The sequence below is a fragment of the Nyctibius grandis genome, chromosome 19 (genome assembly GCF_013368605.1).
Source record: "Nyctibius grandis isolate bNycGra1 chromosome 19, bNycGra1.pri, whole genome shotgun sequence".
NCBI lineage: Eukaryota > Metazoa > Chordata > Aves > Nyctibiiformes > Nyctibiidae > Nyctibius > Nyctibius grandis.
The window spans coordinates 9,628,536-9,642,386 of record NC_090676.1 but is presented as its reverse complement, the minus strand read 5'-3'; the positions used below and the strand labels follow the sequence as shown (position 1 = coordinate 9,642,386).

Sequence of the window (13,851 nt, the reverse complement as noted above, 5' to 3'; positions counted from 1 at the left end):
AAGTCAGCCTTATCTCTGCTGACTGAGCACAAGGAAAGGATGTCAGAAGCAAGTAGCTTCTGTAACAAAGCACACGCATCCTTATTAAAAATAAATTACTGCAGTAACAGCTCCAAGCATTGCAGTACCTACTGAAAACTGGAGTATTTGCTGTAAAACACTGTGTTTCATTGGCTATGTAAGGATGTACTGCTTGCCACTTCAGTGTGAGTACTGCATTTCCCAGTTTTGACAGACATAAATATAGGATGCTATTTTGGATCAAAACACTCCTCTTCCTACAGACAGAGGTATTTTCAAATCTGATAGTCCAATATGAGGCACACTGTTTCATGGTTAGATACACAGTAAACATGCTGATAAAATTCAATGCCCATGAAAATCAGGACAATTATGTGTGTTAGCAAACAAGCTCATAACAGTTTTCTAAGGCAGAGATAGAAGATACAGTGGGTTCGCTTACTTTTCTTGGAGAAGAGTTTCTTTCTGCGTCCAACATGGCTCAGCTTGTATTCGTTCTCTTCACAATTGCAGTCTTCACTATTCCTGTTGTAATACTTGGGCAAAAGATTGGAGGTGCCTTTGCTGTTGCCTGCAGCTGCCAAGTTCGCAATTCCCTTGCACTTGTGTAGCTTGAGCTTTCCGCTGGCATCTTCCACACACTGCCATTTCTGGAAGAAAAATTTGGTCATTAAAACTCTGTCCCAACTGTGCTTTGTCTAATGGCCAGTTCCAGTGATCTATCAGAGATTCCTCGTTGTAGCAAGCTGGGGCTCATCTATCACCTACTACCAAAACAGATTTTTTGTAATCTTCCATTTTCAAACAAAACAGGAACTCTTTGGAACACTCTTGCATTTGTTTCTTGGAGGCAGAACAATGGGAATTTCTTAACAAAATCAATACTACAAGTTAAAAACATGGAGGTGACAAGTGACAACTTTCAGAAGCTTAACTGTGGCATAAACCAAGGACTATCAAGCCTTATCCACAGGTTGAAAAGAATCCTCGCCTACCAGCAAGCGTGTTTGTCCGGCTGGCAGGAATCTATGCCACTATTATGCCATTAAAACAGCACCAAGCTCCAGGCCTGCATAAAATCTCAGCCCTATTCCATACTCTACAACGGGAAAAAACTTTACAGAGGAGTCTCCTTCTCCTTCCTAGTTCAAAGGCCTGATGGTAGGATGATTTTATCCAAGTTGTGGATTCCTTTACTGTAAAGATCTGGTCTGAGCTGGTTATCTAGACCCATTCTACAAAGAAGAGGAACAGTCACTTCCAGGGTGTAATTCACTTCATCCTAAAGTGGCCATATAAAAGAGATAAGAAAAACGGTTGCCCTGCAGCAGTGCCAATTTCTCTTCACAGACCTTTAAAAGGGTGGGTATGACTGGATCTGTAGCTAGAGTTTATCTGCATCTTGAGTGCTTCTCTTCATAGCTTTTCCCATTCAACATCCTTGGGCTTGACTAGCAATGGTGAGTTGCACTGGATGCCTGTGAAGTGAGAATCCCCTCCCTCTTCCACTCAAACCATGGAAAATCTCATCTCCAATCTCCAATTCCTTGTGTTACTCAAAACCTGAAGTAACTTGCTTATAGCTCCCTTTGTGCTGCTGTCAGAGCTGTGCCAAGGGCAAGGGAGTTTATCCACCTTCAATCTGGCACAGAAGTTTTACCCACTTCCCAGACACATCACAAAATTATTTCACCTACTCCTTTATTTACCAACACACTACTACCTACAGAGCTAGGCTTTGAGATACATAAAACCCCCTCACAACAGCAGTTGCCACTGCTTTAAATGGAGACTCTCGAAAACACTTCAGCTTTTTGCTGAGTCTTGAGGCGTTCCTCTTTTTGCCTATTACAAAATCCTAAGCCTGTGCCTCCAGGACTCACTGGAATATTGAGAATTTTCCAAATAAAAGAACAGAAGGAAAACAGCAACAGCTCCCAAGTGAGATGACATTTTACAGCAGCCTGCAGCTCTACGAGGGAGATTCAGTCACTTCAATTCCCACAGAGAGGTGCACCCAGACGAGGACAACAAAGCCCACATTTCCCACTGAAATTCAGTCCATTGTTTGCATGACAGCAAAGTAAGAAAACAGCATCACTGTGCTTTTATAACACAGAATTTAACAGGACTTAGAAGTGAACTCGCCAGTTACACTGCATTTATCTATGTCCACGGGAGATCCTCTCATTTAAAACAATCGGAGTTCTACAGTGTGTCCACTTATTTCCTCAGACAATTGGATGACAGGTCTCTTGAGCTATAATTACTCCTTAGGTGCAGATATTGTGTCCAACCTCCTGTACAATCCCAGCCTTGCACTGATGCAGATAAACCTAGCTTAACTTCCAGCACAAGGAATCACAGGAAATCAGTGAGAGGTACTGACAATAACACATTGGAATCAGACATCTTTGCATGACTCTTCGTCTGTAAAGCAGGACACATTTACCTAGATGGGGTGTAGAACAAGAATAACGTCTGCAGAATAAATTTCTGAGTCTTTTAAAAATTGTTTCTTATAAATGCTTAACACCGATTGATGCACAGACTGAGGTTTGAACTAGAAGTTATTTTACTAGAATAAGCAACGGTTTATTTCACAATGAAAAAAAAGATGTAAAAATGTTTGTTGCTGTTTCCCATTTCAGTTCATCCGAATCTTATTTTTGAAAATATATGAACAAACTGCATCTTCTGCTCAGTAGAGCTCTATGCTGTAGGTGTCTGATCCATGAAGAATGAAGATTCAACAGAGGGCAAGTTAAATGCCATGACAAGAACTACTGTAAATAAGTGCTCTGATGTGTGGCCCAAAAATATTTTTTTCTCTATTTCTTTCATCTCCTGTCAAGAAAATGATGCTCATTTTTCCCCCTCCAGGTGAACTGGAAAAAATCCTTTAATTTTTGGGGCAGTTTAAATCTTTCCAAGGCAGCTGTATGCTACAGTGAAAAAATGGTAAAGGCTTTGCTGGAAGGGCACACTGTATGCATTAACAGGCCCCACTGCTGAACAACTGCCGTGCAGTACTATGTAAATGACTTTCGAAGCCAACATTGAACACATGTGGAGGGGGTAAAAAAAAAAAAAAAAAAGTCCCAAGCTTTTACTTGTTTCCCCAAACAGATATGGGCATGTGTGTGAAGGTGTCTGGGATTCAACAACTTACCCTTGGTCTGCTTGTAAGTACAAAGCCCAATGCTCTAGGTCAGTATCACAGCTGTATCAGTTGCAGTCATTTCCAAGCTTTCAAACTTAGGGAAAAAGGGCAGTAATTGCAAGGGAACTGGGAAAATGCCTGCTTGACAGTCAAGAAGCTTTAAACATTGTGAATTCTGACATTTTAAATTGGTTTCTAGTGCACAGCATACCATCATGCAGAAACCTTTGTCAGCCCCTGGAAGCAACTAAAATCTTTTATAAGAGGTAATCACTTAAATAATTAAATCCCTATATGAAGAACTCCAGAGTGCCCCAGAGATACTTTGGCTCACAGGTACACATGATAACCATCCAGCAGCAAAACATAATTACATATAAATAGTAGATTAACTCAACCAGTCAAGAAAATAAAGTGTCCTTAGTTCATCACTTGCCTCTAACTTTTCAGGTCTTTTCTTCATTAGACCAAAAGACGTGTTCCTGATTCATGTTCTATAGCTCGTAATATCTCACAAGAGCTAAGTTCTGAAAGTGAGGGCAGTTTAACACAAACTAAAAGTCATTAGAAAAGTGAGACTCCCCCCCAGTCTTCATCCCGTATCAAAACTCCAACGGAAGAACCTGTCTTTTCCCCTGCAAAGCCTTGCAGAACAGCTACTCAAGCCATCAAATAAATGGCTTTTGCAATGTGTCCTGAAGCCCATCAAGCTCAGGTTGTGCAAAACTTTCCAGACACCTCATTTAATCATTAAAGCTGTTCCAGCTGGAGATTTCCCACCATCTTCAGGCAGGCCAAGTTAGCTGCTGTGCTTGTGCTCTCTGCCTCCTACTGTGCTGGGCTTGTTCTAACACTTCTACTCCATCTCCCCGACCTCCCACCGCACAACACGTGCCTCAGTTATTTGTGTGCAAAGCAGAAGAGTCTGGGCTTTAGTTTAATGGAGAAATTAGTGCTACCAAACAGAAATCTTGTTCAAAGGTACACTGCAAAGGCAAAAATAATATGGTTTGTAACATATATTCTCCCCTCCAGTCCAAACTACCTGCTCTATGTATCAACAAGAGTAAATTAGGACTTCAATATCTGTGAAACATGAATCTTAACAGCAGCAGTTGTAGACTGAACAAATGCCTTATTTCCCTCCAGTAACACTATTCACCTTGAACATGCAAATGACCCTTAGTAGAAAAAGACATGTTGTATTTTTCTGTGTGTCAAAACCCCATTATTTCCTTCACAGTCCCCATCACCATGAAGTGGCTTTTGCATTATTGTGCATCAATGTCATCTTACCACTACAGCAACCACAGATGTTAATTCAAAGTCATTACTTGAGGCCCCAACCAGAAATAAATAGCCATGACCTTCCCTGTAGGATTTTTTCCTACAAGTCACTCATTGCCCTCAGTGAACCTCTCTCAATTGACATTGTTTTCTTCGGGGGGGGGGGGGGGGGGGGGTGGGGGGCGGGGGAAAAGGGCCGATCACACAAGCCTAGCTAAGAAAAGGTTCTAGTGGAAACACAGAGATTTAGGGCTCAGCTCTGAAAGCATCATGCTGTGTTTCATCAGCTCCTCTTTTTGTTAAGTGAAAGAGATTCCATTCCCGTTTACAGAGAAGCGAAAAGTGAAACTGTCTGATCAGTTAGCTGCCAGCAAGGTTCCTTCCCTAACAGTTTTAGGAATATAGGCTCTAGGAATTAAAGTTTCTGCAGGATAATAAAGTCCTCTGTCCCTGCCAGCAACCTGACAAAAACACTTCAGCAATATCCATCTTCTTTAGTTTATGCGGATGCTTTCTGAACACCATCCTTGCTGACACATTGGATGGTGAGCTAGAGACAAACTGCTTTAATGGCTAGAAATACTCTAACTTCCAGTCTATACCGATTTATGAGTAGTCAGGATACATTTTTTCTCGTATGAAACAGTACAGTTACAGTTTAGTTAGTGCAAAACAGTTGCAGCTACAGTTAGTTAGCTCTTCTCCTTTGCCTTGATTTGCTCCTTGTGTTATTTTTTATTGGGCTTATGGGGACAAAACAGCAAAATCCAGAGAGAGACGCAAGCCCCTTCTTTACAAGAGGTAGTTCTACTGCTTCTGCTGGTGGCTTGTCCTACTGCTCAGATGTTACAGGTTTCAGGAAATAGTCAACCTGAATTTCCCACTGTTTGTCTCATACATATTACTACTACTCTGTTCTTGTTGACTGAAAATAATTGGCTCATGTCTTCTGGATAGATTCAAGCAGAGAGATTTCTCTCTCCTCAGCTATTTTTTTTGACTGAATATGCCCAGTTCCTTAGTTCTTCTCCACAGGTATTATTTTCTTACTCTTTTAACTTCCCCACCCCCCCATACCTTCTTCCAATTTATCCATTGGCAAAGGATGAGTCTGGTTTCCTCTATTTCATGTCATCAGTATATAAACAGCACTGCCTGGTCTTCGTTTTGAATGGACGTTATTTCATTACACTGACTCAGGATTTTGGAGATTCAGACCCCTGGGCTCCCAGCTCAATTTCAGTTGTCACACACTACATATCACTCAAACCTTAAAATTGTAAGATGGATGAACCATTTATTGACACAAACTTGGAGGGCTTTTTAATGCCCCAAACTGTAGCTGAAGTGAGGCAGGTGGGAAAATCAACTAGCATGCAAATGAAAAATCAGGTATTCAGCTAAATTTAAGATTACAATTATATAATTCATTTATTATTAATATAATAATTGGATTGTGGTATCAAATGGTCCCAGCTGCTGTGTTAGGTACTGCAGAAGCTAAGGAGTGAGTGCAGCCTAAGCAGAAATTACATCAGTGGTGGAGGAAAAAAACAGCAGCACCAAAAGGGGAATGGATTTGTGTGAGGTCCCACATGGAGCCTGTCACAGTTCTGAGACTGAAGCCAGTCTCCTGACCTCCAGCTCGTTGTCTTTTGAACTAAACTACACTGCTACTCATGTCTGGATATTCGAAAAATCTGGGGGTTTTATTAAATGTTAGTATTGATTTTGGCAAGCTACCTGGAACATCTACTACTGTAATGACAAGGAGTTAAAAAAATCTCAGTTAACAAGATGCAAATTTCTTGGTTTTATGAAGCAACGACAAGCAAAAAAACCTGTAAGTAAAATAGCCTCTGGAAATCATTATAGCCTATTTCTGGCTGAAGGAGGAAAAGAGTTTTGTTAATTACAATTCTTGATAAGGAATACAATTCTTGAATAACAGCCCTTAATAAATCATCACAATTTTCATTTTCATGGTTTGTTGCCTCTTAATGTTATCAGTTTGAGGGCTGATAAAAATTTTAATGTATGAAGTTATCAACAAGCCATTTCTTGTTGCAATCACAGATTAAGAACTGGATCCTGAAAGTTGCTGAGCACGTGCAACTTGCACTGGAATTCAGGAACTCCAAAGATCTGCCTAATAAGCTACTCAATTATCTGGATTCTAGCTGGCTTGATATGCTTCACTTATCAACAGAACTGAAATTCTTTAATAACCTCAGGATATCTCCGCTAGGTACAACAGAACCAGACAACCACAAAAGATACACAGATCAGAAATTTTCTTCCTAGTTTTTAAGGAAATTTCTTATAAAATCTGACTTCGTTTCCTAGGTCTGCCTAACGTAAGTTCAAGCTACAGTGCCCCCAGGAAAAGGAGAAAACATAAGTAACTTTTTTCTGCTGCTCCACCTTTGGCATTAGGCAATGGCTAATAATGATTACAGTGGCAAGAATACGATCTAGAGGTACCTCTTAGGAACTGCTGTAAGAAAACACACATTGATCAGAATAGTTTCTAGCACTGCCATGCCATGTTGTGTCAGAGAACTGGGGGGATCAATCGAGTAAGCGACATACTTTTACTTATGACGTCTTCAGGCCAGTTACAAAAGAGAATATCCCTTCATGATCCTGGGTACAGCACAAAGCAATCAGAGGGAAGACCGTGTATAAAACCTTCCATTTGCAGAACATGTGAAGGAAACAGTGCAAATTTTCGCATTTTGAATGTTCTCCTGGTGAAAAAAACTGTCATATAAAATAATAATTTTTAGTGCTATTTAAAGGCAAATTCTACTTATATTAGATTTGTATGTAAATAGAGCTTTGAAAATAAAAAGGATTTGAAAAGGAAATAATGTGAATCCAGACAACTATTCTTTCTTCACAAGTTAGCAATATTATCGTACTCTGCCAGGTCCTGCTAAAGACAAAATTAATATTTTTTAATTTTTTTTTTTTAACATGTACAGCACAGATTCCCTAAAGCAATCAGCAGTGCTGCAGGTATTGCATGTTTAACAAATGTGCACAAAGTTGGCAAATGACTTAGAGGGAGATTTTGTGCAGCTGTTGTTATGATACTGTGGAGTTGCTGGGAATACTCTACAGAGCAATGCTGATATCATAATTGGCTTCCACAAAAGCACATTAATGCAGGCCACCAGATAAAAGTGGGTCAGCTTCCACTTACCAGCCAGTTCAGAATGAAAGGAGAACTACACTGAAGAGAAAAAAATTGTGTGGAAGCCATTAGGTACCAGGATAAATGCTTTTTATTTCATGTGGGAAGAAAGTGCTCATCTCTTTTAAATCCTCAAATATAAACGCTGAGCTGCTCTTTCATCTGAGCCTACAGTCGCCCTTTGTTGGATGCAAATAACTAACACAGACCAAACCCTACTAACTGAAAGAGAAAACATGGCAACACACAGATTCCCATTGCACTCAGAAGAATTTACATATATTAGTGTTGCCAAAAAAATCCCACATAATGGACTCTGAAACAAGGTTTTAAACAGCGTGAATAGCCTCATCTCCATGATCCTCGTGCTCTCTTATCAAAACGATTATAGGTCAAGGAGGATGAGAGAGATTTGCAAAGGAAGAGCATTTTGTAGTGGTAGAACTGTATTCACAAACTTGCACGCTCACAAAGCAGAATTTCAAATTCTCCACCTCACATTCAAAGCTTTCTTTACGTCTCCTTTACTCTAAGCTGTCCTTGTCTCTTCTCATTCACTCCCCTTCTGAGTCTTTGTCCTCCACTTGTGCTTCTCGTCTCCTGCTCACACTTCAGATTCCCTGGCACTGCTCAAACTTCTCTGGGCATGGAATAGCAGGTCCCAAAAACTTGTCTGAGGCAAAAGAAAGAGGCCCAATGACTTAGCAAGCTTCCACCTAATGCTGACCCAGACTTCTTTTCATCTTTGCATCAGGATGTGAAAATTCACCTTTTGCACTGAACACTTCAGATACTGTCAAATGCTCAATAATAAAGTGTCCTGCAGGATCAGGAGACATCTGCTAAATAAACACTTTATCTGTATACCATAAAGTCCCCCAAGGCAGTGCTATGTTATTCATTTGGGCTCATTCTACTTACTATGCAGAGCATTGCACAGCACCAGCAAACAGACAACACCCATTTGTCATTTGCGAAGTTAGTCTTGCTTCACTCTGAAAAGACTTTTGGGTACCTCCATATTTAGACACAATTTATTTTCAAAAAAGCACATTCATCTCCCACTATTCCTGCTGTCTAGACAGACTACTAGGACATATTCTCCAGAGCAGGGGTTAGATGGATTGAGACTCCCTTGAGAGCCCTTCCCAGACCCTAATTGACTTGATTGTTAGGCAATTTTTCCTGATGTCCAACTTAAATTTCTTTTTTGCTCAATTTCATCCTATCACTTCCAATTATGCCTGACTGAACTGCTCAAAACAATTCTTCTCCTCTCTGTCTCCTGACAATGAGGATGCAGCACACGCATCTCTTATTAGCACACCTTCACTTCAGAATTTACTGGCAATTCTGAGTACAGAGTTGACATTTTCTGCCCACTTCTTAAAGATGTCAAAGATATTTTATTATCCACGGAAGAAAACATAAGCCTGTGAATGTGTGTAGACAATACAGGGCTTTCTCCCTTTCTTCCATAACTGAGACATGTGGTAATTAGAGTAAGAAAGCCTGAATGTAGCTAAGTTACCTTATGCAAAGAGACAGCGCCAGTGACAATGTGGACTTGGAAAGTCTCTCTTCCCCTCTGTTCTTAAAATAATGTTCAAAATAATTGGGAAGATAAAGACAAAAGAAAGAAGTTGAAACATCTCTCAAAGTGAAAATACTGATGGAAAAAGAAAAGCTGTATTTCCCCAAACTACTTAGTGCATGATGTTGTAGCGGAAACAATGACTTTTCCCCCAGTTTCTCCAAGGACACTGCAAATTCAAAAAACAATGGCTTGCTCCCACCCATCTAAAATTTCAGTTCAAGACATCTGATTACAATAAACTACTGCAGTTCAGTATTTTTATGAAGTACAGGACGTTAGAATCTCTCTGTATACTAAATCTGACGAAGAAGCCACAGGAGGAAAAGAGCATATGGAAAATGCTTATACATATAAATTGGATGCAAACATCTAAGGAACAATGGACTCATTTCACAGGTGCACTGCACTACATGATCGATAGAGCCAGAAGCAGTGAGTCTGGCCTCTGACAGTAGGAAACGAACTACTGTAGCCTAAGTAGCCCATTACTGACTACAGCCTTGGTAAGACATTCAGATCATGTCTGCAAGAACAGTTATATTCCAACTGCCTTATTCCAACAGCCCTCTGAGCTGTCAGGATATGAGGTAATGCCAGTCTAATGACAGACACATTAGCATGTGGACCCATCTACCTTCACCCTTTTGTCCATGGGCAGAATGCATTACAGTCCTCGGAAGGGGGGGTACTCTGACTGGTACCTGGATGAGAAAGCCATGGCACAGCATCAATTTTGCCGTGTTTCCAGAGAATGAGAATTCCCCCAAGAGTGGAGCTGCTGGTGATAGCTTTGCTCTGCCTTTGCACTGCTCTGGTAAATTTGCAAAACCTTCTCCTGCGCCGAGACCATGTATTGATACCACTCTGAATTTTGTTCCCAAATTTCTTCTGCATAACTTGGAAAAGTGAACACATTTTCATGTCTGCCCAGAAGAGTTATGTAACAACAAGAGAAACGACACACAACCAATAAGCTTTGTGCCCGTACACACACAGACTGCCTGGTGTCATAATTGCATGTGTGTTTTCACAGTATATTTTTGTTAAGAGGAGGGATATTACTGAGTTCACAGAATGTTAGTTTCCCATTACTATATGTAACTCCAAATAATAACAAAATGAGTTAAATAAAGAATTCAAAGCAAAGAGAGTTATATATATTTGGAGGAGGCTAATCTGTTAGGTTCATTGTAGCTTCTCATCACTAATGAATCCCAAACCACATTCTATTTGAGGAATAAAATGTTAAAACAGCCTAGGCAGTTCTCTTAACAGTAGTCAGGAATCAATACAGAGGCACTTGAATCAGCGACTTCCTGACTGACAGTCAATCTCATAAATGCTGTAATACAGTTTTGAAGCAAAGGCCACAGAATGAGCCGTTTGATGTATAAGCTGGCATTGACAACAAGGTGAAGGACATTGTCACAGTTAAGGCATTAAGCTTAGTTCAATTACAAGTGCTTGCTTTCAGTCAGGGGTACAACCAACGCCCTACCTGGCCAAGCTGTTCACAAGCTGTTTGATACTCAGCTCGCTGACAGAGGTCTTTGACACGCTGGTATTTGGGTAGAAAGTTTTCTTCTTGGGCATCTACCTTCTCATTCTCCCTCTTATGCAGCAGTTTACTGGAAAAGAAAGAAAGAAAAAAAAGATTTATTTTTGCATTAATATTAATTCCAAGATACACATACAGTTTGCTGAAAGGCTCAGAGGAGTAGGTTATCTGCCAAGTCCATAGCATTGCTGGTGGCCAAAACTTAACAGTCCAGTAGAAACTAGCACTTACCATCATCTCTGATAACACACAAGTCATTCACACCGTGCTCTCAGGAAGCATACAAAAACATACAAAACCAAGGCAGCGTGTTTCATGTCTGATTGGCAGGCAGTAACAAGAGTCGATATAAAGAGACCATATCCTCCTCACTCTACAGGGCTGCACTTTGCAGACCCGTCATGCCCCCTGTTACTTATTAAGGCAGAGGCATAGAGGGAATGGCCAGCAGATGAAAAGGCAGAGAGGAAAGGCTGTTCATACTCCCATGACACAAGCGGGAGGGGGGGGGCAGCAGCTGAAAGAAAAACCTTTCCATCTCTCAATCCAAGTAAAACTCCCCTCCCCCCACCCCAACAGCACATTTATGCAGGCTGCAGGCAAAGGCCATACATTCCCTCCTATCACACAATCACTGCCATTAGGCATACTGCAGCCGTGTCCCCGCTGGCACAGCTAAATGGCTTTAGGTCTGTGGTAGAGTGCTACTTTGGCTTTCCCTATTCAGTATGCTTCTATTTAAAAAGACTTGGCTTTGTGATTAACACTTTCCTTACCCTCTTTCCACTAGGAATGAGTCTCTCCACACCTTCATCTTTTTCTTTAAATGGAACCTAGGAGGAAACAATAAGAGGAAGAAGCAATTCCCACAAAACCAGTAATCAAGTCATGCCCTAGTTTTCTCTCCCACCCCCAATCCGGATGAAAAACATTACATCTAACCACACAAGGGGACATCCAGCTTTATGAAGCAGGCACATATGCCCCTCCAGTGCAAATCATGAACAAACATAGGACAGATTTGTTCTCACAGGGACAAAATCCACAACAGACTCACACAGTACAACTATTTCAACATGAGCGTGTTTAAGGCACAGGGGATTAGGATTAACTGAATTGTCCTTGATCACAAAGGATCACAAATTAAATCAGGATTTCCTGACTCCAGTTTGGGCTCTAAGTCTGCACGCTGCCCTCAAAGTATCCTATTCTAAAGCAGCTGCTCCTTTCCCCCTCTCCCTCCACCCAACTACTTCTAAAGCAAATCTCCTTCCTTTTTTTCCTGCTGATTTTCTCTAGCAAGCATCCACTCTAATTCTCTTTCTCAGTCTTTTTCCAATGAAAGTATTGATGGAAGGTCTCAAATAATAACTGTGCAATTCTGAGTGCTAGCCCCTCTTTATATTATAGTCTGATACACAACCAACCCTTTCAACTCAATTATTCTACAATTTATTCAATATGAAATGCTTTGCTACAAATGATGCCACAGAGACATTTAAAATCTATAACTCATATAGCTAAAGACCTTCATGCGTAGCCCTCTCACTGCTACAGTGATTACATTTAGTATATCCAGATACCATATATGCCATATAGCTAGTATATGAACCTGACAAAATGAAAATAAATAACTGAAGTCAGTGACACACTGCCAAACAGGTCTTTAGGTTTTCCAGTGAATTATCTAGTCATATAGATGGTAATTTTATTATATTTTCCTTTAAATTTGCTGCATGTTGCTGAATACTTGCTCAGTCTCCTGTACAAACACATTCATGTTTACACGCACATTTCCATTTCTTACCTATTCACTGGTCTCTCAGAATCCAGAAGCTTTAGAATGGATTTACCATCCATATCAGACGGAATATCCAGTCCCGCAATATCTAGAATTGTAGGTGCAAGATCAATATTCAACACAATGTGAGGATTCCTGAAAAAACATATATGAGAATCTAGTTTAAAGTCTATGCAATGATACCAAGCAACTCCAGCTCTTCCAGAGATCAGGGATCTCAAAAGGTTTATTTTGTGACATCTGCAAAGAAGAAAAGAGGACACAATCCAATTCCTTTTCATGAAGAGAATTAAAATGTAAAATACAGATAAGTTGCATAACCTTAAGAGGGACTAATATGAAGATTTAAAACTTTAGCACAGAGCATTTTTGAGAAAGCGAAGTAGTTTATAAGGCAAAGTTAGTTAATTATTGCAAAAGAGGGTTCAAAAGTCTTTCAAAACATGAGAAAGCATACGAAAAACTCCTTGGGTGTCTTATAGAATCGAAGTGTCTGCCAAATGTGCTGATGACTTTATTAAAAAGTAGATTTGGCAGGCAGCACATGCTTTATCTGTTTCAAAATATGGTATAGAAATAAGTACCTCAGCTCATACCACAGCAAGCATGTTCTGAATAGAATATGATGAGAAATGTATTGCTAGACACTACAGCAAATAACTAAAAGTTGCTGTTAATGTAGAGTGTGAGACAGAAAAAGGAAAGAGATCAGGAAAGAAAAAGCAGAGAGGGGGCAGTTATGGAAAAGAAAAAAGAGAGAGAGAGAAAATAAGAGCACATCTTTAATTGAAATAATATCAGTCTTCCCAAGTGCAGTTATCCATTCTGCAAACATGTAGAAACAGCCATGCTTGGTTACTTAGCAGAGTATGGCATATGCTCCTCAGCCACCACAGTTAACAGGACAATATCTGAACTCAAACTGTCTTCAACTTTGGTTTAAGCATTGGCATCAACTCCTGAGTAGCACAGACAGCTCCTTTCCCCAAACCCCTTGAACTGCCACAGCTAAATATAAGTGAGTCCACGGATCAGAGCATCTAGTTGCACAGGCCAGCATTCAGTAGCTAAACGAATGCCCAAATTTCTAATCACGTGACTTGGTTTTACTATGGGTCTGGTTTTGCAGAAGTGTTTTCAGTTTATATTGAACCTTACAAACTTATTTCAAATATGTCTATGATAGTGTTGTGTAATTACTCACAATATTACATATATACATACT

General features: G+C 40.2%; 1 protein-coding gene across 2 annotated transcripts in view; it reads right to left on the bottom strand.

Moving 5' to 3' along the window:
- Nucleotides 1-13,851, bottom strand: part of SULF2 (sulfatase 2) — a 154,316-nt gene that overhangs the window by 18,938 nt on the left and 121,527 nt on the right. For both annotated transcript variants that reach the window (XM_068416231.1, XM_068416230.1), the window contains exons 9-12: nucleotides 12,633-12,761; nucleotides 11,602-11,658; nucleotides 10,766-10,895; nucleotides 464-671 (exon numbers count right to left, since the gene is read on the bottom strand). In XM_068416231.1, the coding sequence (XP_068272332.1) occupies nucleotides 464-671; nucleotides 10,766-10,895; nucleotides 11,602-11,658; nucleotides 12,633-12,761 (524 nt within the window). The remainder of the gene's footprint in view (nucleotides 1-463; nucleotides 672-10,765; nucleotides 10,896-11,601; nucleotides 11,659-12,632; nucleotides 12,762-13,851) is intronic.